Source organism: Neovison vison, chromosome X (assembly GCF_020171115.1).
Source record: "Neovison vison isolate M4711 chromosome X, ASM_NN_V1, whole genome shotgun sequence".
NCBI classification, from domain to species: domain Eukaryota; kingdom Metazoa; phylum Chordata; class Mammalia; order Carnivora; family Mustelidae; genus Neogale; species Neogale vison.
This window is the reverse complement of record NC_058105.1, coordinates 118703730-118729117: the sequence shown is the minus strand read 5'-3', so window position 1 is coordinate 118729117 and position 25388 is coordinate 118703730. Positions and strand designations below refer to the sequence as shown.

General features: G+C 42.4%; 1 protein-coding gene across 5 annotated transcripts in view; it reads left to right on the top strand.

The window, feature by feature from the left end:
• Positions 1–1847: 1847 nt before the first annotated feature.
• The window catches only part of REPS2 (RALBP1 associated Eps domain containing 2), a 229912-nt gene continuing 206371 nt past the window's right edge, over positions 1848–25388 (top strand). For all 5 annotated transcript variants that reach the window (XM_044234502.1, XM_044234497.1, XM_044234498.1 and 2 more), the window contains exon 1: positions 1848–2082. In XM_044234502.1, coding sequence (XP_044090437.1) covers positions 1849–2082 — 234 coding nt within the window. In that variant the 5' untranslated portion in view covers position 1848. The remainder of the gene's footprint in view (positions 2083–25388) is intronic.

The following is a 25388-nucleotide window of genomic DNA, read 5'->3' as shown; positions in this document are numbered from 1 at the left end:
CTCTGTATCCATTTTCTCATCTGCAAAATGAAGATGAAAATATTTTCCCAGCCTACCTCAGAGAATTACTGGGAAACTTAAATGAGATAATGTAGCTTTGAACTGTATGAATGTCAGGGATTAGTATACCTCACATTTCTTTCCCTAAGTGTTACAGGGAAAAGTAGGGTTTGGCTTTTATCACGAAGAGTGGGTCCCTTTCTAACCTTTGTTAGAATGGTGGGTCATTCTCAGGGAATCCTGAGTATGAGTAAAAAGGTAGGAACAGAGTAAACATGATCTCTTGGCTTTCAGTTTTCCTGAGGAATTTTTATGGTTGTGGCAAATACAGTAGGTGGTTGGATTTTGAAATGGAAATTCCCTAGCTAAGATAGTCTTTGCTGTCCCTTACTTAACTATCCTTTCTGTACTCTTGTCTGCGAGCTTATGACTGTCTTCATTCTCTCCTGGTCAGGTCTATAGCAAAATGTGGTAAAAGGAAATCTTAGCGAAGAGTTGAGAACTTCCTGCTTTTGGAGTGGATCCTCTTCTCTATTTCATGTCTTTAGATTCCAAAAGGAAAATCTTACTCTGGCCATGAATTGATATAATTTTTCTTCTCCTCCTCCTCCTCCTCCACCTTCTCCTTCTTCTTCAGCCTTTTATTTATTTTAAATAAACTCTATGCCCAACGTGGGGCTTGAACTCACGACCTCAAAATCAAGAGTCATATGCTCTACCTATTCCACTAGTCAGGTGCCCTCATAATTTTTCTTCTTATGTATTCCCTCCCTCCTTTACTCCCTGTTGACTTTTTCCCCCGGTCTTCCTGTCCTTCCTTCTTATTTTAGTTGCCCCAAATACCTACGTATATTTGTTACGATCGGTGCTATTTCTTGAGATAGTTTTTGTTTTTAATTAAAATAAAATTATTTGGGGTAAAAGATTTATATATCTCTTTATTAAATTCTAAAATGTATTTTTTATTAGTGCTTAATCCTGGATTTACTTTTTCTTTGTGTTGGTGAGATATATATGTATACATATATATGTATATATATATGCAATTCTTCTTCCCAGGACCCCTTTTACTGTCATTAATCTAGTAGTAAACACTAACTGACGCTATTCCTTTTTAAGGTTCAACTCCAGGTTTGAGCTAGACCTGAGAAACTGGCCTAAAGCGCTCCGGTAAACGTTATGGGCAGTTCGTATGGAGATCTCTGTTCTCCAGCTGTTCAGGACAGAAGCGCTACTGGTATGAAAAAACGGAAGCTTAATTTCTCATGCCTCCTTCCTTTTCTGCTAAGAGCACCGCACCTGCTTCAGTGTTCTAGGGAGAAATCACCACAGCTTTCTCCGCCCCCTGAAAAGCGCCATACTCCAGGTGGGTCTAGTTGCCTCCCTTCCCAGCCAGGCCGGAGAGCCAAAGGCACCCCTCCCGGGCTGAGTGGGTGCACCAAGCGCTGGCCCCCGCCCTCCGGGTCTCGGGAGTGAAGGCGGGACAGGTGACCCGCCGCGGGGTGGGCGGCCGGCGGAGTTAGTTACCTGGCGCGGCCAGGGGCGGGGCGAGGCGGGGCGAGGTGGGACGAGGTGGGACGGCGGGGGCGGGGCCGGGGTGCGATCCCAGGCTGCGATTGGTTCGCCCCGCGCCTGTCTCCATGTGCCGCGCGGCGGAGGCACAACATTCAAGTCCGGGGGCGGGGCCGGCGCGCGCCGGGAGGAAGCGGCAGCGCGGCAGCTGCGGGGCGTGGGGGCGGTGGCGGTGGCGGCGGCGGCCGAGGCCGAGACCCAGGCGGCGGAGGCTGAGGCGAAGGCGGCGGCTCCCTACCCCGTGACGGTGCTCCGTCGGACCCCGTTCCGGGCTCCATGGAGGCGGCGGCGGGCGGGGGCTGCGGCTCCGGGCCGCCGCTGCTGCTGAGCGAGGGCGAGCAGCAGTGTTACTCCGAGCTCTTCGCGCGTTGCGCCGGCGCCGCAGGCGGGGGCCCCGTGTCCGGGCCCCCTGAGGCTGGCAGGGCCGTCCCTGGCGCGGTCACCGCAGCCGCGGGCACCGTGGCCGACCTCTTCCGGGCGTCGCAGCTGCCCGCCGAGACGTTGCACCAGGTAGGTCCCCGCGCCCCTATGCCACAGCAGGTCTGTGGGGGACCATTTCTGTGGGGGTCAGGGGGCGGGGTGGGGCGATAGGGCTGCCCAAGGACCTGGAGGCCTCGGCCAGGTCCAAGTCGGGGATGGCGGCGACGCCCTTGTCCCCCCGGGAACACCAGCCTCCTCTGCAGCTCAGGAGTGCTGGGTGCGCTCCCCGTCTTCCTCCCCTGAGACAGACTGACACTCCTTCCCCTCCCCCGGCCATTGCTGGGGCTCTGCGGCCGCCCAGACCCAAAGTTTGCCTTGTTCTGGAAGTGGTGTTTGTTTTGGCTGGTGTCTGGTTTAACCTCTGCTCGCTGCTCCTGCCTTTACCTCTTCTGGGTGGGTGGAAAGGTGTAGGCGCTCAGGGTGCCTTGCTGGATTTGAACTTGAAGTGCGTGTGTGTCTGTGTGTGTGTGTGTGTGTGTGTGGAGAGAGAGAGAGAGAGAGAGAGCGCGCGAGCCAGAGGCCCCAAATTGAATGTTGTCCGACATATATACATGTAATATATTTATGTATCAATATAGATACATGTATCTACTATATGTGTTTGCTCACTAACATATTTCTGAATATTGGTATTAAATTGGAAAGCCTTAGTAAGTTGCAGAGCAGGGACAAAGGGCTGCAAGAGGATGTCTGTCAAAGCAAAGTCAAGCTTCCTGTTTCGGGTTAGAGATAGACCCCAGACATCCACCATAGGAGGCACCTTGTAGTTTCCCATCTTATTACTTGGACTTGAAACAGAACTGGAAAGTAGTGTATGTCATAGCTACCTCCTTTTAGCTGCACCATACCTGGAAAAGGAGGAGGGAGTGATCCACAGCACACGCTGTTTTTGTTTTTTGCTTTCCCTGGAGCTTGGAGAAAGACTACTTGATAAGCATCATCTTTTGATGTCACCAGACTTTCATGTTGGTAAGATTCTCAATATCAGGCCCGAAACATGGAATGAAGCTTTTTAAAATTGTTTTTTCAAGTTTTAATTTTAATTCCAGTTAACATACAGTGTTACATTAGTTTTGGGTGTACAATATAGTGATTCAGTACCGCCGCACATCATTCTGTGCTCCGGAGGACAAGTGCACTCTTTAACCCCTATCACCTGTTTCACCCTTCCCCCCCACCTCCCTCCCTCTGGTAACCATCAGTTTGGTCTCAGTAATTAAGAGTCTGTTTCTTGATTTGTCTCTTTTTCTTTTCCCTTTGCTTGTTTCGTTTCTTAAATTCCACATATGCATGAAATCATATGGTATTTGTCTTTCTCTTACTGACTTATTTTGCTAAGCATTATACTCTAGCTCCATCCATATCATTGCAAATGGGAAGATTTCATTCTTTTTGATGGTTGAATAATATTTCTTTAACTATATAATATATAAAACACTTGGTCTTCTTCTGTATCTTGGCTGTTGTAAAGAATGCTGCTATAGGGGCGCCCGGGTGGCTCAGTGGGTTAAGCCGCTGCCTTCGGCTCAGGTCATGATCTCAGGGTCCTGGGATCAAATCCCGCATGGGGCTCTCTGCTCCGCTGGGAGCCTGCTTCCTCCTCTCCCTCTCTCTGCCAGCCTCTCTGCCTACTTGTGATCTCTCTCTGTCAAATAAATAAATAAAATCTCTTTAAAAAAAAGAATGCTGCTATAAACTATAAACATAGGGGTGCATGGAAATGAAGCTTTTTAAAAAAGATTTTATTTATCCATTTATGAGAGAGAGAAAGAGAGAGCGAGCGAGAGAGAGAGCATGAGATGGGAGAAGGTCAGAGGGAGAAGCAGACTCCCCATGGAGCTGGGAGTCTGATGGGAGACTCCATCCTGGGACTCTAGGATCATGACTCGAGCTGAAGGCAGTCGCCCAACCAAGCCACCCAAGGTACCCATGAAGCTTTTCTTAAAAGCAATAGTTAGTGTGAAAGTTAACGTCAGTTGAATATTTAGAGTGGGGAGTGGTAGGTTAAAATCTAGTTCTAGAGGATTAATGAGGGCTTTATGGCTCATTCGCAATCACTGGGTTTGTAGGTTCTTTTTTTTTTTCTCTTACCTCGTATAAGACTAGGCTTTATACTGCTGGAGTCTGCATATGCCTATATGTTTGTGGGTATAACTTTAGCCACTCTGTAATCTTTCACCTTTTAAAAAGGATTTCTGAAAATGTAATTAGTATTCATAGAACTTAGTATGACTGTTTAGCCCTTAAGTCCTTTGTATGTAGGAAGTTCTGCAGTTGCTGTTCTGTGGTTGAGCTGAACTAGGTAGACAAAATGTCAGTGTCTTAAAACACAAACCGTGGCCATTACTTGAAGCCCTCAGAATATTCCCAAGTATATAAATTTATTAAATGCTGTTACAACTTCTCACCCAAAAAAGAAATAAGTGACTGAGGCCGCACAGCAAATAAGTGACAGCTGGGCACCTGCTAAGGCTTATTTTGTTGTCAATAATACGTGGTATGTGATAGGAGAAAGTGGGCATATTAAATGTGAATATGTTGGTTCACCATTCCTAAGGAATTGGGGAGGGGACGGTCCTGGTGTTAGAATCATGCTCTCTTAAAAAAAAAAAAAAGAATCATGCTCTCTTGAAGTATATATGATTTAGAAAGAACCCAAGGCACAGTGTATTTGCATGGATGAGTTTAAATTCTTTTTTTTTTAAAGATTTTTTATTTATCTGACAGAGATCACAAGTAGGCAGAGAGGCAGACAGAGAAGGGGGGGAGGCAGGCTCCCTGCCGAGCAGAGAGCCGGATGTGGGGCTCGATCCTAGGACCCTGGGATCATGACCTGAGTCAAAGGCAACGGCTTTAACCCACTGAGCCACCCAGGCGCCCCGAGTTTATATTCTTGATGTCCAGTTGAAACCTGCTTGTAGAAGACTGCTTCAGATGTTGGCAAAGAGAGACATGCCTAGAAGATTGCTTGTAGTAAATCTCAGATGTAAGCTTTCTTACTCAGCCCAGCAAAATAAAATACATACTTCCCCATTAACCCAATATAATTGCAATAATCCAGTATTCTTCATACAGGTAAAAGTGAACATCAGAGGATTCTGGACAGGGAAGTGTAATCAGAAGAGAGTGAAACAAAGCTAGCAGTCAGCAGCCACCTAATTTTTACCAGCCATTTTAGTGGTGTGTGCTGTGGTGTGATATCGTATGGTGTGGTGTGGCATAGCTTGATGTGTGTGTGCATGCTCCATTTACCTCAATTTGCATTTCCCCATGAGTGTATTAGCCATTCTTTAAAACAAATGGAGACATTTTTAGCCTTTCCCTGTTAAACAGGAACCTGTAAGTTCAGAATTAAGTGGCCCAACAGGTATAACTGCCCAAATCATGGAGGTACTTACCATCCCTGGTAATTTCTATGGTAACAGCCAGATTTTTTTTTCTTAATAAGCATGTAACTAAGATTACCATAACATTTCAGGCAGGGTGAAAATCTTACCTGGAATAAATGTTTTACAAAAATAATTTTGTCTCCTCCTTGCAGTAAAAAATAAACTACTATACCTATTACTTTGTTACGAAAGTGAGTTATGTTAAGGATTTTTTTGTGTTGAAAAAATATATGTATATTTTTAAATAGATTTAATTTTTTTCAGAGCAGTTTTATGTTCACAGAAAAATTATGGGGAAGGTACAGAAAAATCCCATACATCCCCTACCAACACACATGCCAGCCTCCCCCATGATCAGCATCCCCCACCAGACTGATTGATTTGTTATAGTTGACATTGACATATCATTATTTCCCAAAGTCCATAGTTTGCATTAGGGTTCACTCTTGGTATTCTACATTCCATGTTTTTAATATTTATTTATTTAATATTTTTATTTCATTTGAGAAAGAGACATAGCAAGGGAGGGAACACAAGCAGAAGTGGAAGAGGGAGAAGCAGGCTTCCTGCTGAGCAGGGACCCCGATGCAGGGCTCAATCCCAGGACCCGGGGATCATGACCTGAGCCCAAAGACAGATGCTTAGTGACAGAGCCACCTAGGTGTCCCCATTATATGTTTTTTAAAAAAATATATTTATTAAAACAATTTTTATTTATTTGAGAGAGAGAGAAAGAGAGAGAGCATGAGAAGGGGGAGGGTCAGAGGGAGAACTGAGACTCCATCCTGGGAGTCCAGGATCATGACCTGAGCTGAAGGCAGTCACTTAACCAACTGAACCACCCAGGTGCCCAAGACTTAATTTTTTTAAATTGCACTTTTAGGTAAATATCAAAATTGAGGGAGAGGTGCATAGTGTTCCCAAAACCCCCCTTGCTACACACATACACAGCCTCCCCCATTAGGAATACTCCCTTCCAGAGTGGTAAATTTTTTGCAATTGGTGAACTTATATTGGCAAATCATAATTACCCCAAGTCCATAGTTTACATTATGGTTCACTCTTGGTGTTGAACATTGTATGGATTTGGACAAATGTATAGTGACATGTATTTACCATTAAAATATCATACAGAATAGTTTCACTGACCTAAAAATCCTCTGTGAACTGTATAGTCATCCCTTCCACTTACTCCCAACCCCAGGAAACCACTGATCTTTTTACTGTCTCCATAGTTTTGCCTTTTTTAGAATGTCGTACAGTTAGAAAAACACAGTATGTAATCTTTTCAGATTGGCCTCTTTTCACTAATAATCCACATTTAAGATTCCTCCATGTCTTTTGATAGGTTGATGGCTCATTTCTTTTTAGTGCTGAATAATACTCCATTGTCTGGCGGTACCACAGTTTATTTATCCATTCAGGAACTGGAGGACATCTTGGTTTCTTTCAAGTTTTGGCAGAGATCAAGTTGCTATAAACATCTGTGTGCAGGTTTTTGTGTGGACTTAAGTTTTCATTTCCTTTGTGTAAATACCAAGGAGTGTGATTGCTAGATCATATTGTAAAACTATCTTTAGTTTTGTAAGAAACTTCCAAATTGTCTTCCAAAGTGGTTGTACCATTTTATAGTCCTCTCAGCAATGCATGAAAGTTCGTGTTGCTCCATATTCTCACCAGCATTTGATGATATCAGTGTTTTTTATTTTGACCATGGGAACATATCTTGTTTTAATTTGCAGTTCCCTAATGGCATGATGTTGGGCATCATGTCATATGTTTATTTGCCATCTTGCATTATATTTTAAGGCATCATAATAGCCTATTTGAAAAAGGCCTTTTGGTCCTATTTTTATTTATTTATTTATTTATTTTTAAGATTTTATTTATTTCTTTGACAGAGACAGATCACAAGTAGGCAGGGAGGCAGGCAGAGAGAGAGGGGGAAGCAGGCTCCCTGCCGAGTAGAGAGCCCGATGCGGGGCTTGATCCCAGGACCCTGAGATCATGACCTGAGCCGAAGAGAGGCTTTAACCCACTGAGCCACCCAGACGCCCCTACTTTTATTTTTTAAAGATTTTATTTATTTGACAGAGAGAGAGAGATCACAAGTAGGCAGAGAGGCAGGCAGAGAGGGAGGGGGAAGCAGGCTCCCTGCTGAGCAGAGAGACCGATAGGGGGATCCAGGGCTCAATCCCACGACCCTGAGACCATGACCTGAGCTGAAGGCAGAGGCTTAACCCACTGAGCCACTCAGGCCCCCAGAGGGGCACCCGGCTGGCTCAGTTAGTAGAGAACATGACTCTTGAGTTTAAGCCCTGTGATGGGTGTAGAGCTTGCTTTAAAAAAAATAGAGGAGGGGTGCCTGGGTGGCTCAGTGGGTTAAGCCGCTGCCTTTGGCTCAGGTCATGATCTCAGGGTCCTGGGATCGAGTCCCGCATCGGGCTCTCTGCTCAGCAGGGAGCCTGCTTTCTCCTCTCTCTCTGCCTGCCTCTCTTCCTACTTGTGATCTCTCTCTGTCAAATAAATAAATAAAATCTTTAAAAAAAATAGAGGAATATAGCCTCTAGAAATAAAATACCTACCTTGGGGCGCCTGGGTGGCTCAGTGGGTTAAGCTGCTGCCTTCGGCTCAGGTCATGATCTCTGGGTCCCGGGATCGAGTCCCGCATCGGGCTCTCTGCTCAGCAGGGAGCCTGCCTCCTCCTCTCTCTCTCTCTCTGCCTCTCTACCTACTTGTGATCTCTGTCTGTCAAATAAATAAATAAAATCTTTTAAAAAAAAGAAATAAAATACCTACGTTAAACTAGCAAGTTTTATATTTGGTGTAATGAATTAAACTATATAGACTTATTTATAATATTTATCTTTTAGGATGGTGTGTTAGTCCCTGGTAATGCTGTGCATATTTGAAGAAGTCATAATTTTATTTTTTATGATAGTCAACTCTTTTTATTTTGAAATAGTCTGTTTTTTAATTGAGATACAATTAACATATAACATTATATTAGTTTCAGGTATGCAACATAATGATTTGGGATTTGCAAATTTTGTGAAATGATCACCACACTAAATCTACATCTGTCACTATACATTTTTTTTCATGTGTTCAGAACTTTTATGATAGACTCTCTTAGCAACTTTCAAATGTATAGTATGATATTATTATCTATAGTCACCATGCTATTAAATCCCCATGACTAATTCATTTTATAACTAGAAGTTTGTAACTTTCTATCACTTTCACCCATCCCTCCCCTATCTATCTGTCCTCTGTATTTATGAGTTCAAGTTTTTTGTTTGTTTGTTTTAAAGATTTTTTTTTATTCATTTGGCAGACAGAGAGCACTAGTAGGCAGAGAGGCAGGCGGGGGCGGCGGCGGGGGGGGGGGGGAAGCAGGCTTCCTGCCGAAGCAGAGAGCTTGATGTGGGACTGGATCCTTGGACCCTGGGATCACGACCTGAGCCGAAGGCAGTAGCTCAACCTACTGAGCCACCCAGGTGCCCCAAGTTTTTTGTTTTTAGATTCCACATGTAAATGAGATCATATGGTATTTGTCTTTCCTTTTCATGATAGTTAACTCTTAGACATTAAGGGGAGTAGCTGTAAGACAGTGCTGATTCTGTAATATCAGGGGATATCACTGAATTGGAAAAAAGCTAATAAATGTCTGATTATTTAAGCAGCTTTGATTGAGTTAAAGAAGTAAAACATGGCTGCTAGAAGCAGGTGATATTTAAACAATTCCTGTGCATGGAATCATGTTTTTATTTTTTTAAAGGTGTATTTATTTTAGAGAGAGCTTGAGGGGTGGGGGGAAGGCAGAGAGAATCTCAAGTGGTCTCCGCTGAGTGCCGAGAATGTGGGGACTCGATCCTGTGACCCTGAGATCACCGTTGTAGCAGAAGTCAGGAGTCTGTAAGCGAGGGGGTAGGGGTGGGAGGGTGGGGGGCTGGATGGTGCAGTTGGTTGGGTGTTCAACTCTTGGTTTTGGCACAAGTCATGATCTCAGGGGTCCTGAGATGGGCCCCAAGTGGTTGCTCTGAATTCAGTGAGGAGTCCGCAGAAGTTTATCCCTCCCTCCCCCTCCACCCCTCCCCGTGCTTATGCTGTCTCTCTAAAATAAATGAGTAAATCTTAAAAAATAAAAAAAACGAGTTGGTTGCACAGGGCATCTGGGTGGTGCAGTCAGTTATGTGTCCGACTCTTGGTTTTTGGCTCAGGTCCTGATTTCACTGTTGTGAGACTGAGCCCTGTGTTGGGCTCCCCACTCAGCGTGGAGTCTGATTGAGAGTCTCTCTCCCTCTCCTTCTGCCCCTTCTGCTTGTGTGGGCTCTCTCTTTCTCAAATAAATAAAATCTTCACTTTAAAAAAAAAGATTTTATTTATTTCTTTGAGAGAGAGAAAGCGAGAGAGATCACAGAGGGAGAGGGAAAAGCACTCACTGCCGACCGAGAGGAGAGCCTGATGCTGGGCCGGATGCCAGGACCCAGAGATCATGACTTGAGCTGAAGGCGGCCACTCAACCGACTAAGCTACCCAGGTGCCCCAATAAATAAATCTTAAAAGGGGGGTCCATGGCTCAACTGACTGAGCCTCCCAGGTGCCCCATGCATGGACTCACCTTTGGGAAGAAGTCCTCTTTAAAGGTTTTCTTTAATTCATTGAAGCAGCTGTTTAATCATTAAAGAAAACTATAGGTAAAAGTCAAAATTTTTGTGAACTTTCCCCATTGTTAGATTATTAGTCAGAACTATTTTTAAAAAATGCAAATAAGACAGTTCTCTATTTTTGCATCTTTTTATCATGTCCCTTTGAACATAGACTTTAAGGAGATATGGCCAGAGCACTAAAACAGTAAGTAAGAATGTATGCTGTTTGAGATAGTGTTCTTTTATTGTTAAAAAAAAAAACCAATAATGCCAGCAGATACAGGAAGTCCCAGAGCCAAACCATTGTGTGGTTAAAGGAGGGACATTTGCATAATAGTTGCTTGTTGCCACTTTTATAACAAAAATACTTCAGGTGTGTAAAACTTAGAGGATTACCCAACAAATAATTAAAACAGTTCACATTCAGTATGAAGGTTTTCTGTAACCTCCTTCTCTGGTCCCATTCTCTTCCCTGCAACCTCCGAGGTTACTGCTGTCCTGAATTTGGTGTGCATGAACTGAAAAAAATGGGACGCCTGGGTGGCACAGCCGGTTAAGCAGCTGCCTTTGGGATCCCGGGATCCCAGAATCCCAGGGTCCTGGGATTAAGTCCCAACATTCGGCTTTTTGTTCAGCGGGGAGCCTGCTTCTCCCTCTGCCTGCTGGTTCCCCTGCTTGTGCGTGCTCTTTCTCTGACAAATTAAAAAAAATCTTTAAAAAACAAAACAAAAAGAAAATGTTAGTACTTTTTTTTTTTTAAGGTTTTTATTTATTTATTTATTTGATAGAGAGAGATCACAAGTAGGCAGAGAGGCAGGCAGAGAGAAAGGGGGAAGCAGGCTCCCCACTGAGCAGAGAGCCCGATGTGGGGCTCGATCCCAGGACCCTGAGATCATGACCTGAGCTGAAGGCAGAGGCTTAACCCACTGAGCCACCCAGGCACCTCTAGTACTTTTATTATATGTGTAGATAACGTGTATCTGTACAGCGTGTGTGTATATCTATATGTCACTAAAACAATATATTGTTTTGTATGGCTTTTCGGCTTTTTTAAAAAAAGATTTTATTGGGGGCACCTGGGTGGCTCAGTGGGTTAAAGCCTCTGCCAGAGTCCTGGGATCAAGCCCCGCATCATCTGGCTGTCTGCTGAGCAGGGGGCCTGCTTCCTCCTCTCTCTGCCTGCCTCTCTGCCCACTTGTGATCTCTGTCAAATTAATAAATAAAATCTTTTTTAAAATATTTTATTTATTTATTTGACAGAGAGAGAGAAAGAGTGAGGGAACACAAGTAGGCGGAGCAGAAGAAGGAGAAAGGGGCTCCCCGCTGAGCAGAGAGCCCGATGCCGATGCTGGGCTCCATCCCAGGACCCTAGGATTATGACCTGAACTGAAGGCAGTTGCTTAACTGACTGAACCAGCCAGGTGTCCCTGTATGACTTTTCAACTTAAAATTAGAAGTATTGTACTCTGTAACCTGCAGCTTGCTCTTCCTCTCATTACGTTTTTGAGATTCATCTTTGTTGACACATGTAGCTCTAGTTCATTCATGTTTCCTTTTTAAGAATCTTCATTACTTAGTCTTACAGTGACTCATCATTATGGTGTCGTAGAGGCCTTTATGCCTGAGGGAAGTGGCATTTTTATTTGTATAGAATGTCACATGACTGGGGGACTGTGCTAAACATGTACAAATATTAAGAACTCCATTATAGTTAGCAAAACACACACTGATATTCTTGAAGTGTTAGAGGACCTTAGAGTTAATTGATTGGGTTTTCATAGGCTTGCTTTTTTCTCATCTTTTTTTTTTAAAAAAATTTCTGGTGCAGCCTGTGAATGAACGTCACCATCTTGACATTTATTTTGTTACATTTTTAAAATTTAAGTTCAATTAGCCAACACATAGTACATCATTAGTTTCAGATGTCGTGTTCAACAATTCATCAGTTGTGTATAACACCCAGTGCTCATCACATCGTGTGCCCTCCTTAATGTCCATCACCCACCCTCTCATCTTTTTTTAAACGGAAAATCTCAAACAAGTGGATAGAATAATATATTAAACTCCTCTGTCCTTACCATCCATGGTCAACAACCATCAGTGCACACGTGATCAGTTCTGTTCCATCTGTGTTCTCAGTTTTGTACCCTACCTGCTCTGTTATCCTAAAGCAAATCTCATATATCACATGATTCATAGCGTTTATCTTTAAAGAAGGAACCTGGGAGTGGTCAGAGGAGCTTGAAACATGGAGGGATTTAATATAGGCGGAAAAGGTATCTGTGGCCTTTGGTCAAATGACAAGACTGAAGGACGGTTGCATGTGATTGAGCTATATGCAGTCTTTAAGATAAGGATATCTGAGACTGATTTAGAAAGATTAGGTAAACCAATAGGGAGACTGAAAAGGTAACAAAAGTGAAGACTAGAAATACAAGATGGGGGCACCTGGCTGGTTCAGTTGGTGGACATGTGACTCTAGATCTTGAGGTCTGAGTTCAAGCCCTGAGTTGGGTTAGAGATTACTTTTTTAAAAAATGCAAGGTAGTTTTGAATGTTGGCCTAGTTTCACATGCATAACTGGGGACTGTCCTACTTTAAGGGTATGGAAAATTGGTTGTGAGGAAATCTTGAATTGTTTCAGTAATTATCAGTAAGTTTTTAAAGAGGGTTTGGTTCCTTTCCAGGTTTTTTTTTTCAGATTTTATCTTTGTTTTGTAAAGGCAGGTATCTAGAATTTTGTATTTATATCATTCTCTAGTACGTGTCTTCTGGTGGGCATCTAAGTCTGTTTGGGCCGCTAGAACAAAATACTACATCTGGGTTGCTTATAAACCATGGAAGTTTACTGCCCACAGTTCTAGAGGCTGGTAGCCCAAGATCATGGTGCCAGTATGTTTGCCTTCTGGTGAGGGGCCCCTTTCCTGGTTTATAGCTGGCCCCTTCTTGCTGTGTCCTTAAATAGTGGAAAGGGCTAGGGATCTTTCTGTAGCCTCTTGTTAAGGCATTAAATCCCATTCATGAGGGCTCTATCCTCATGACCTAAGGACCTTCCAAAGGCCCTGCCTCCTAATACCATCACATAGGGCATTAGAATCCCAACATGTGTGTTTTGTGGGGTACACACTTGCAGAGCATAGCAGAAACCAACCAGCCTGGGTTGCTCAGGCCAGTGGGGTTTCCTGGGGCAGGAGACTCAATTTTCAAAGCAGGACAGTTGCAGGCAAATTGGGATGGTTGGTCACTCCCTCTAATGGTTGCCACATTAATTATCTATTGCTCTGTAGCGACTTTGCATAAATTTAAATTGCAGCTTAAAACAACACATTTATTATCTTGTTGCTCCCTTGGGTCAGGAATCCTGACATGGCTTACTTGGGTCCTCAGGTCAGGGTTTCACAAGTTCTGAAATCAGGGCATTGACTGGGTGGCATTCCTTTGTGTAGCTCGGGGACCTCTTCCAAGCTCATGTCATTGTTAGTAGAATTCAGTTCCTTGTGAGTTTAGGACTGAAACTCTCAGCTACTAGAAACCCCCTGCAGTTCCGTGCCACATGGCTCTTTCCATAGGCAGTTCATAATATGGCTGTTGGCTTCTTTCAGGAGATTCTCTCTCCAGTTTGCTCAGAGGATAGACACCCCGTTGCCTCTGCCGTATCCAGCCATAGCCATAGAAGCAAGTCACAGGTTTGGTTTTGCACTGAAGAGGAGAGGATTATTCAAAAGCCAAGACACCAGGAAGTGAGAATTATTGGTGGTATGTGTCACCTTAGGAACTTTGTACCACACTTGTCTTCCAGAGTTTTCTGAAGCAGAAAATTACTGTTTAGCTTTTTGGGGCCAGATAGTATAGATGTTTTTGCTCAACCGCGTATTTAAAATTTATCTTTTTAAAATATACTTTCATGCATAATTCATTTTCTTATGCCATGTAGAACTGGAAACTATGTTATCTTCTTATGTATTATTTTCAATTTTAGTCTTTAGGCAATTTGTTTTTTCCTCTTAACTAGTAGGAGGCAGGAAAAGAAGTGGAAAAGCAGTCCACTCCTGCCCGGAACACTCTATAGCAGGCCTGGGTCCATTTTGGGGGTCTCTGAATTTAGTTGTGGAAAAAGATACATTTGTATTTATACCAATCTTTAACTGAAATCACGCATTTCCTTCTATTGTGTATATAGGCAAACAAACCACAGTATTAGTAGTAGTACCTATGATTTTATCACTTGTAGAAATAGGATTTTTTAGAATTATAATCAAACACATGCATTACTACCACAAACTTACTTTTTAATATTTTGATAGCTATATTTCAGTATGTTTCTTTTATAGTCCTATTTTAAGTGTTTCATGTTATACATTTAAAAACAGTATTCTGAAAGAGGTCTATGCCCACTACCAAAGGGCAGGGGGCATCGCACAAAAACAACGAATAAGCCTTGTTCTGAAGAGTTGTGAGGTGTCTGGACTAGGAATTTCAGTTCTTCATGGTTGATTGTTTCCAAAGTCAGAATGGCAGCAGCACTGCTGGCAGGTCTGGGTCAGGAACGAGATTCGAGATTCCATAAGGCTGCGGTGGTCCCAGCCCCTCCAGTCAGCCCTTTGAGGGGGAAAGGAAGGCGGGAGAGCGTGAGTGCTCAGCTGCTTCCACCAGGACTTCACCCTGCAGTCCCTCCTGTCCCTGCTCAACTCTCACTGCTCCTGACCTTTCTATCTGGCCCTCTCTACTCTGCTTCATTCCAGAGAACCCCTGTGGAGCACATGCCAGCTGGCTTTTGGGCCTGTTTTATTTACCACTATTCTCTGTACTTCAGAGACTGGCTAGAACATGAACCTGAAAGGAAAAGTGATTTTTAACAGACTGGAGAAGCTCCGCTGTCCCCATAATTTAATTCAGATCCAGGAGAGGCTATTTAATATTAGGTTAGTAGTAAACGTTTGCTTTGACTTAATTCATTTGTAACACTTTGCCATTGGTTTACAGAAAAATAGCTTTGTTCAGCCTCCTGGGGGTAATTAAATGTTTCACCTGTGTTAATTTCCTGACTAATTGAAGTGAATCCCATAAATGCCAGCAATTAGGAGTTGTTTTTGCTTTTTTTTTAAACAGGCTTTCTTAAATGTGTAATGTTTGTCCTGTGCCTTCAAAAGAACATATTTAATGCAGTATTCTCTTTGTTGATCCCTTAGTTCAGGGTCGGTGTTGTGAAAAACAGATGATTTTACATGAACAGGTTTTTGGCCCTGGAGATGTTTGGTGTACTTGCTTTTGGAGTTTTTTTTTTTTCTCCTTTAGGATTCCTTTGAAATTGTTTTAAAATGTTTTAATTCCTCTCCTTTGCATACATTCTGGTAATTTTGAGTCCTATTACTGAGAGATGGCACTGGAAGCAAAATGTGTGAAATTTACCATGCGGATGTCTTTTTTTTTTTTTTTTTGTATGTTTGACAGAGATCACAAGCAGGCAGAGAGGCAGGTGGGGGGGGGAGCAGGCTCCCCGCTGAGCAGAGAGCCTGATGTGGGGCTCAATCCCAGGACTCTGGGATCATGACCTAAGCCAAAGGCAGAGGCTTAACCCACTGAGCCACCCAGCCTCCCCACCATGCGGATTTCTTAAAATTCTCTCTCTCTCTCTTTTTTTTAAGAGACAGAGAGAAGGAGAGTGCAAGCTGGGGAGAGAGGGGCAGAGGGGAGAGGATCTTTTTTTAAAAATACCTCCCCTTTTTAAAATGATTTTATTTATTTGACAGAGAGCGGGTGCAAGAGATAGAGCACAAGCAGGGGAAGTAGGAGAGGTAGAGGGAGAAGCAGACTCCCCTGCTGAACAGGGAGCCCTATGCAGGGTTCAGTCCCAGGACACTGGGATCATGACTCCAGCAGAAGGCAGAGGCTTAACGACTGAGCCACCCAGGCACTGTTGGAGAGAGAGAATCATATTTTTTAAAGATTTTATTTATTTATTTGACAGAGAGAGAGAGATCACAAGTAGGCAGAGAGGCAGGCAGAGAGATGGGGGGAAGCAGGCTCCCTGCCGAGCAGAGAGCCCCGATGCAGGGCTGGATCCCAGGACCCTGGGATCATGACCTGAGCCGAAGGCAGAGGCTTTAACCCACTGAGCCACCCAGGTGCCCCTGGAGAGAGAGAATCTAAAGCAGGCTCCAGACCCAGCCTGGAGCTTTGCTTGAGGCTGGATCTCTCAGCCCTGAGATCATACCCTGAACCAAAATCAAGAGTTAGACACCCAACCAACTAAGCCACCCGGGCACCCCTGGATTCTTTTAATTTATTCTTTGTTCTCTATCAGGTTTTCTTTACCTTAGCACTATTGACACTTTGGGCCATATCATTCTTTGCTGTGGGGGCTGTCCTATGTGTTATACAATGTCTAGCAGCACCCCTGGTCTCTATCCAGTAGATGCCAGTATCTGCCCTTCCCTGAGTTGTTACAGCCAAAAATGTCTTAAGATAATTGTCGCTTGGGGCAAGAACTACCCTGGTTGTAGATATGTGATAACACTCATCGTAGGTACTACCACTTATTTACTGATTACCATGTAATTGGCCTTGTCCTATAACTTGTAGACTGCTCATCTCATTTAATTTTCATAAGCAAACCACAAAGTAGGTATTATTGCCCCCACTTTGAAGAAGATAAAGTGGAGGTACAGAGATTCAGTAACTTGCCCATGGTCACATAGATAAGTGATTTCTGGTAATATTTTTCATAGTTATTTGGGTTAAAATTCAGTCTTTGTTGAAGAGACAAACTAAAAAAGGGTGGGTTTCCTGATGATGTCTCAGGCTTTCAGAGCAATTCTATGTAAATGCTGGAATTCTTGCCTAAAGGAGTGAATCTGTCTATGGGTCTGTGTAGGGGATTTGGACCTACTTCTAAGGAGGTTCAGTATGGTAAAGCAGAATGTGAAATAGTCTACGGTCAAGGCTGATGAAATTCCAAAGCCAAGGAAGCCATCAGAAATTGGGATAAGGCTCAGGTACCCCTTAATAATTTATTTTATTCTACCTAATATATCTAAAATACTATCATTTCAGGGCCGCCTGGTTGGCTCAGTTGGTAGAGTATGTGACTCTTGATCTAGGAGTTGTGAGCTTGAGCTCCATGTTCAGTGTAGTGATTACTTAAGAATAAAATGCTTAGAGATGCTCTTCAACAGAAGAATGGATAAAGAGGTGGTCCATATATGCAATGGAATATTACTCAGCCATCAGAAAGGATGAATACCCAGCTTTTGCATCAACATGGATGGAACTGCAGGGGATTATGCTGAGTGAAATAAGTCAAGCAGAGAGAGTCAATTATCATATAGTTTCACTTATATGCAGAACATAAGGAATAGCATGGAGGACATTAGTAGAAGGAAGGGAAAAACAAAGGGGGGTGGAATTGGAGAGGGAGATGAACCATGAGACACTGTGGACTCCAAGAAACAAACTGAGGATTTTAGAGGGAGGGGGTTGGGGGAATGGGTTGGCCCAGTGATGGGTATTAAGGAGGACACTGGGTGTTATATATAAACAATGAATCTTGGAACACTGCATCAAAAACTAATGATGTACTGTCTGGTGACTAACATAATAAAAAGTAAATAAAAATAAAATGCTTTAAAAATTTTCAAGCTGGGGATTTGGAAAATGTCAAGACAAGGTTTATATGACAAGAAGAAACATTAATACATTGCTTGGTGGGGAAACGAAGGTTTAGTAGAATTTTTGCTTAGTTTGAATTTTAGAAAGCATTTTCAAGATTTTATTTTGATACTAAATATTTATGTTAATGTGGGCTCAGTGGTCTTGTTCTGGAAATAAACTTGCCTTTTTAAATATTTCTGTGTCAATTCTCCCAAACGTAATTTGATGATTCAAATCGGAAAAAGGAAAGAAATGAGCGAAATCTTGCCATTTGCAACAACATGGGTGGATCTAAAGGGTATAATGCTAAGTGAAATAAGTCAGTCAGAGAAAGAAAAATACGATACGATTTCACTCATGTGGATTTTAAGAAACAGAACAAAGGAAAATAAATAAACAAAAAACCCAGACTCTTAACTCTAGAGAATAAACTGTTATCAGAAGGGAGGTCGGTGGGGGGAGAATGGATGGACTAGGTGGAGGGGATTCCACTGGCTAACTTATGATGAACACTGACTAACACAGAGCATTTTTGAATCATGGTATTGTACACCTGAGATTAATACAATACTCTAGGTTAACTGCACTGGAGTATGAAGGCTGGTGCTTGTGTGGTGGTTTTGGAGGTAAAAGCTACACGTAGATCATGGCGGAACAGCAGTATTTGTATATAGGGAGAGAGCCTAGGTCCCATATCCTTATAAAACTGCCTTATTAGTCCAAGACTGTCCAATTTTATACTAGTTTTACATGAAAGAGAAAGAGCAGGAGCAGGGGAGAGGGGCAGAAGGAGAAGCAGACTCCCCGCTGAGCCGGGAGACTGACATGGGCCTGGATCCTAGGACCCCAGGATCATGACCTGAGCTGAAGTCAGAGGCTTAAATGACTGAGCCACTCAGGTCCCCTTCCGTCTTATTTTTTAAAAAATCTGTATATATCGAATTTTTTCAATTATACAAAATTTATAAAGGTATTTACAACTTGTAAACTAACTTTAAAATATTTACTAATTTGTCATATCAGCTGATTTTAAATTCCACATTTTACATGTTCTCTTACTGTTGGAAGTTTTAAGTATTTGTTTCATAGAATTTATTTTAGGGGCACCTAGGCAGCTCAGTGGATTAAGCTGCTGCCTTTGGCTTAGGTCGTGATCTCAGGGTCCTGGGATCAAGCCCTGCATTAGGCTCTCTGCCCAGCAGCGAGCCTGCTTCCCCCCTCTCTCTGCTTGACTCTCTGCCTGCTTGTGATCTCTCTCTCTCTGTCAAATGAATAAATAAAATCTTTTTAAAAATTTATTTTATTTTTTATAAAGGGATAAGACTTAACTCACATGTGATTATTATTGTTTAAAAATAGATATTAAATTGAGTATACACCAGTTAAAAAAAGAAATTGGGGGTAAGGCTGTGTATTGTTCAGGGCCCCGAAGGAAATGGCACACTCAGAGGGTATTACTGAAAACATCGTGGAGGCACGGAGAGATTAGTAGCAGCATGAAGCCATTGCTGTCCCTAGATCTGGCCTAGGAAAGCAGTGCTGTAGTTGGAGGAACAGTGATCTAGAGGAATGCAGTCATTGCCAGAACTGTGGCTGGGGAGGGGCTGGTGAGCTGAGGGACAAATAACCAACTCTGTCTCCTGCTGTCTGATGTGCTCCAGTGCCCAGCTGGAAGCCAGAGGCTGGAAAGCCTGGATGCTGGAGCTTTAGAGACCAGTCTCCTAGGCAGAGTGGATGAAGAAGGGTTGTGGTTCTGGGGGACAAATGGAGGAAAAGCCAGCACAGGCTAAAGGTGAGCTGGGAGCCACCACCCTGGATCCTAGGAGAATGGGGCATAGCGGGTGGAGGGAGCAAGGGAATTCCATTTGTGCCAAGCCAGGCTTGGGTGTGCAGACTTCCATGAGGGAAAGAGAGGACTGGACAGGAGTGACTGGTCCATCTGAGCTGCTGCTTCCCACTTCTTCAGGGAAGTGGGGTTGGCTCTGCATTTGGATATGGGATGTGTGCACGTGTATGCTTTTTGATCAGAGTGGGACATTTCCATGGGTTGCTGGGTTCTTGTTCAGGGCACTGGGAAAAATAACAGGAATAGAGTAGTCTTCTTGAGATTCTGCCAAGAGTAGTTGCACATGGTGGGAAAGGTTGCCCGGGGGACCAGAGATGAATTCAGGGGAGTAGAAAGTGTATTACAACATTTGGGGGTATGACCTAGCATTAGTTTGGCATTTTTTTTTCCTGAAGGATAAGAAGGATTTTTTTTCCCAGAAGGATACGAAGGATTTGTCCTCACCCCAAAATCACTGTATATGTATATGTGTCCACTCAGAATTTCTCTGTACCTTGCTCAAACTTACTAGGGCCCTATTGAGCAAACCGAGGACTTAAAAAAGAATCTTCCTCATATACTGCAAAGTAAAAGCAAGAAAGAGCTTTGTTCTCTTTTACATTCTTCATGGGCTAGCATATCTTCTGGAAAACTTGTTGCCATGGCAATGGGATATTATCTATCTCTGTAGTGTACTACATAAAAATAGCCCTTTGTGTTTGAGGGTGATGTCGGTGACAGGTGGTTGGGTGAATGTATAGCAGGGTGCCTGGTCAGCATTCCATTGTTTAAGGTTGTGAAATCAAAATGAGTATCGATTTGCTTTTTTCTCTCAAAATGGAGTTTTATCTGGAAAAGGCAGGTGGTGGTGCTCTGTTTAATTTTGGATTTTAAGCCTCCCTTTCCAGGTCTTGTGAATATGGTGGCTGAAAGCATCTCTCATGGTGATAAGTAAATGGCTTCTCTACTCTTTCCGTTGGTGCTCCAGGGTGTGCAACACAACACTGGGCTGGGGCCAAGGAGTATAATTCTTGTTCTTGAGCAAATGGTTCTGCTTAAGTGCCTTGAACTTATAAACTGAGAAGTAGCAGCAAGTGGTTGGGTGGAAGAGCTGAGCTGTTGCTCCAACACTGACTTCTTGTGAGTTCTTAAATGGAACAGATGCTTGGTAGAGGTCAGTTTGCAGTGCTAGTTTCAGCATTGGCCTCACATGTGTAGCCAAGGTTGGGATCTTGACCCTAATCTTAATTTTTCCTTTCAGAAATCCTTTGGGTAATTTTTTAGAACCTTAAGTCTCAAATATTTTGTTGTTCTTTCACCTTTCTTCTAGAAACTTGTCTTATATGTAAATAATAGCTTCCTGGTGCTGAAATAAAATTTACTCTGCTCTTGAGAATTTTAGACTTTCTTCTTTTTTTTTTTTTTTTAAAGATTTTATTATTTATTTGTCGGAGACAGAGCTCACAAGTAGGCAGAGAGAGAGGAGGAAGCAGGCTCCCTGCTGAGCAGAGAGTCTGATGCGGAGCTCAATTCCAAGACCCTGAGATTGTGACCTGAGCCGAAGGCAGGGGCTTTAACCCACTGAGCCACCCAGGCGTCCCAATTTTAGACATTTTTGAGAAAATACCATGGCAGGGAATTTTAGACCTAAAAGTAATCACTCCTTTTTTTTTTTTTAAACAAAGAGTGTGTGTGAAAGCAGGGAGAGGGGCAGAGGGAAAGGGAGAGAGAAAATCTCAAGCAGGCTCACACCCAGCTCATAGCCTGATGTGGGTCTTGATCCTAGAACCCTGAGATCATGACCTGAGCCAAAATCAAGAGTCAGATGTTTTACCAACTGAGCCACGCTGGTACCCTCAAAGTAATCACTCTTAATTCTGATTTTTGTTGTACTGCGGAAATGGAATCATTACCTTTGTCTTTTCTCTGCAAGGATAGTATTGGAAATAGTTTTTGCATACTTGCTGGGCATCCATTACTGTTCTTAGAAATTTTTGTGTGTAATTAACTCACTTAATTCCCATAAATATTCTTTTTGTAAAAAAAGATTTTATTTATTTGAGAGAGAGAATGTAAACAGTGCACGCTCATGAGTCAGGAGAGGGGTAGAGGGAGAGGGATAAGCAGACTCCCTGCTGAGCATGGATTTTTTTTCCCCATGTGGAGCTTCATCCCAAGAACCTGAGATCATGACCTTGAGCTGAAGTCATATGTTTAACCAACCAAGCCACCCAGGCACCCCATAATTCTCATAAATATTCTTACTGGGTTTTGTCACTGTTTTTCAGATGAGGCATTGTTATTAGTATGCCTTTTCATTTCTGAGCCTGTGTAAGTTGCTGTGCAGTGTAAGACTTGGTTGTTCCTTTTTGTTTTCAGGATGTTGTAGCATTTCTAATACTGAAAAGCGTTCTTCTATCAGGTGATGGCAAGATACAGTCTGTGGGCCAAATCCATCCTGTCATCTATTTTTTTGTTTGTTTGTTTTGGTATGGCCAATGAGCTAAGAATGGTTTTTACATTTTTTAAATGGTTGTGACAAAAATAAAAATATTTCATGATATATGAAATTTATATGAAATTCAGATTTCAGCTTTTATAAACTTTCATAAACAAAGTTTTTCTTGGCACATAGACACACTTAAACGTTTCTGCATGGTGGATGGCTGCTTTTGCACTAGAGTGGCCGAGGTGAAGAGCTGTTAACAGAGACTGTTTATAGCCCACGGACCCTCAGAACTTAAAATGTTTACAAAGTTTGCCAACCCCTATTCTATATTATTTTACATCTCAAATGGGAGATCATACTGAATAATGAAAGCAGGTTAGATTTATGTACAGGTTCACATGTATTTGGATTCTCTTTGGGCATTGTATTTTCCTCTCTTCCACTAAATGTTACTACTTTCACAAGCCTAGTGTCACAAACTACGGCATATTTCAGATATACTTGATTTCAACTTTCTATATCCATATTTTTATTAACATATAATGTATTATTTGTTTCGGGGTACAGGTCTGTGATTCATCAGTCTTTTTTTTTTTTAAAAGATTTTATTTATTTGACAGAGAGAAATCACAAGTAGGCAGAGAGGCAGGCAGAGAGAGAGAGGGGAGAAAGCAGGTTCCCTGCGGAGCAGAGAGCCCGACGCGGGGCTCGATCCCAGAACCCTGGGATCATGACCTGAGCCGAAGGCAGAGGCTTTAACCCACTGAGCCACCCAGGCGCCCCATCTACATTTGTATCTTTATGGTAAATACCCAGTAGTGCATTTGCTGGATTGTAGGGTAGCTCTATTTTCAACTTTTTTTTTTTCAAGATTTTTATTTATTTATTTGACAGAGATCATAAGCACGCAGAGAAGCAGGCAGAGGGGGAGTGGGAAGCAGGCCCCCTCCTAAGCAGAGAGCCTGATGTGGGGCTCGATCCCAGGACCCTGAGATCATGACCTGAGCTGAAGGCAGAGGCTTAACCCACTGAGCCACCCAGGGGCTCCTGTTTTCAACTTTTTGAGGAACCTCCATACTTTTTTCCAAAGTGGCTGCACCAGCTTCCATTCCCACAGTGTAGGAAGGTTCCCCTTTCTTACATCCTTGCCAACACCTGTCGTTTCCTGGCTTGTTAATTTTAGCCATTCTGACTGGTGTGAGGTGGTATCTCATTGTGGTTTTGATTTGTATTTCCCTGATGCTAAGTGATGTTGAGCACTTTTTCACGTGTCTATTGGCCATCTGGATGTCTTCTTTGCGGAAATGTCTGTTCATGTGTTCTGCTCATTTCTTGACTGGACTATTTGTTTTTTGGGTGTTGAGTTTGATAAGTTCTTTACAGATTTTGGATACTAGCCGCTTATCTGATATGTCATTTGCAAATATCTTCTCCCATTCTGTCAGTTGTCTTTTGGTTTTGTTGATTGTTTCCTTTGCTGTGCAAAAGCTTTTGATCTTGATCAAGTCCCAATAGTTCATTTTGCCCTTGCTTCCCTTGCCTTTGGCGATGTTTCCATATTTTTTTAATCATAACAAATACTCCTAACCTTTCCTAAATGAGGGTAATGAATTTTATCACTTTATTAATGTTTTCTTTGCTAGATCAGTAATTATAATCTCCCCAGTTCTCTTTATTTCCAACTATATTGCTTTCTGCTTTTGGGCTTTTTAGTCACCATATAAACATTGATACTTTAATAATCCTAACTAAGCCACCTAAACTGACTGTGTTTAATTTAATAAATCCTATATTAGGTAAAGATTATGTTTTTTACATTCATCCTATTGGGTTTAATATACTTAACATGATCAGCTTTGGAACATTCATGCAGTTATTTTTTTAAATTTGTTTTCTTTTTTGTCTCATATCACTTTTTAAATTAATGACTTTATTGAGATATATGTAATATACTGTACAACTTACTCATTTTAAGCATACAACTCAGTTTTTAGTATATTCACTATATATTTCTAGAATATTTTCATCACCACAAAAAAAGAAAGCTGGGCACGGTACCCAATAGTACCCAGTCCTTCTGTTCCTAGGCAACCACAACTCTGCTTTCTATATTTATGAATTTGCCTATATTGAACATTTCTTATAAGTGGAATTGTATGATATGTGGCCATTTGTGACTAGCTTTTTTTTAGCATAATGTTTTCAGTGTTCATCCATGTTGTAGCATGTACCCAGTACTTTTTATGGCCCAATAATATTTGATTATATGTATATACCATAATTTATTTATCCATTCATTAGTTTGTAGACATGGGTTATTTCTATATTTTGGCTGTTATGAATAATGCTGTTATGAACATTTGTGTGTAAGGTTTTATGTGTATGTATGTTGTCATTTCTCTTGGTTAATAACCTAGGAGTAGAATTGCTAGGTTACATATGGTAACTCTGTGTTCAATTTTTTAAAAAGATTTATTTATTTTTGTTGAAGAGTGGGGGGCCCCATCCCAGGACCCCAGGATCATGCCCTGTGCTGAAATCAAGAGCTGGACGCTCCATCATCTCAGCCACCCAGGTGCCCCTCTGTGTTCAGTTTTTTTTAAAATTTATTTGTTTATTCATTTGACACACAGAGAGAGATCACAAGTAGGCAGAGAGGCAGGCAGAGAGAGAGGGAGAAGCAGGCTCTCCGCCGAGCAGAGAGCCTGATGCGGGGCTCGATCCCAGGACCCTGGGATCATGACCTGAGCTGAAGGCAGAGGCCTTAACCCACTGAGCCACCCAGGTGCCCCTATGTTCAGTTTTTTGAGGAGCTACCAGACTCTTTGAAAACTGCTACATTATTTTACATTTCCCACCAGCAATATATGAGGATTCCAATTTCCCCTCATCCTCACCAACATTGGTTATTGTCTGTCATTTATAGCCATCCTAATGGGTAAGAAATGGTATCTTATGATGGTTTTAGTTTGTATTCTCCTAATGACTAACGATGTTGATGTATTATGTGCTTACTTGCCATTTATATATCTTCTTAGGGAAATGTCTATTTAGATCCATTGCCCATTTTTAAATTAGGTTCTTTGTCTTTATAAAATATTGAGTTGTAGAAGTTCTTTCTGTGTTTTAAGTCCCCTATCAGGTAAACGACTTGCAGAAATTTTCTCATTCTGTGGGTTGTCTTTTCACTTTCTTGATGGCGTCCTTTGAAGCATACAGTATTTTTTAAAGACTTTATTTATTTACATGAGAGAGAGAGAGTGCATGGAGGGGAGGAAGTGGCAGGGGCGAGGGAGGCCATTCCCTGCTGAGCAGACAACCTGGGGCTTAATCCCAGGACTCTGGGATCATGACCTGAGCTGGAGGCAGAT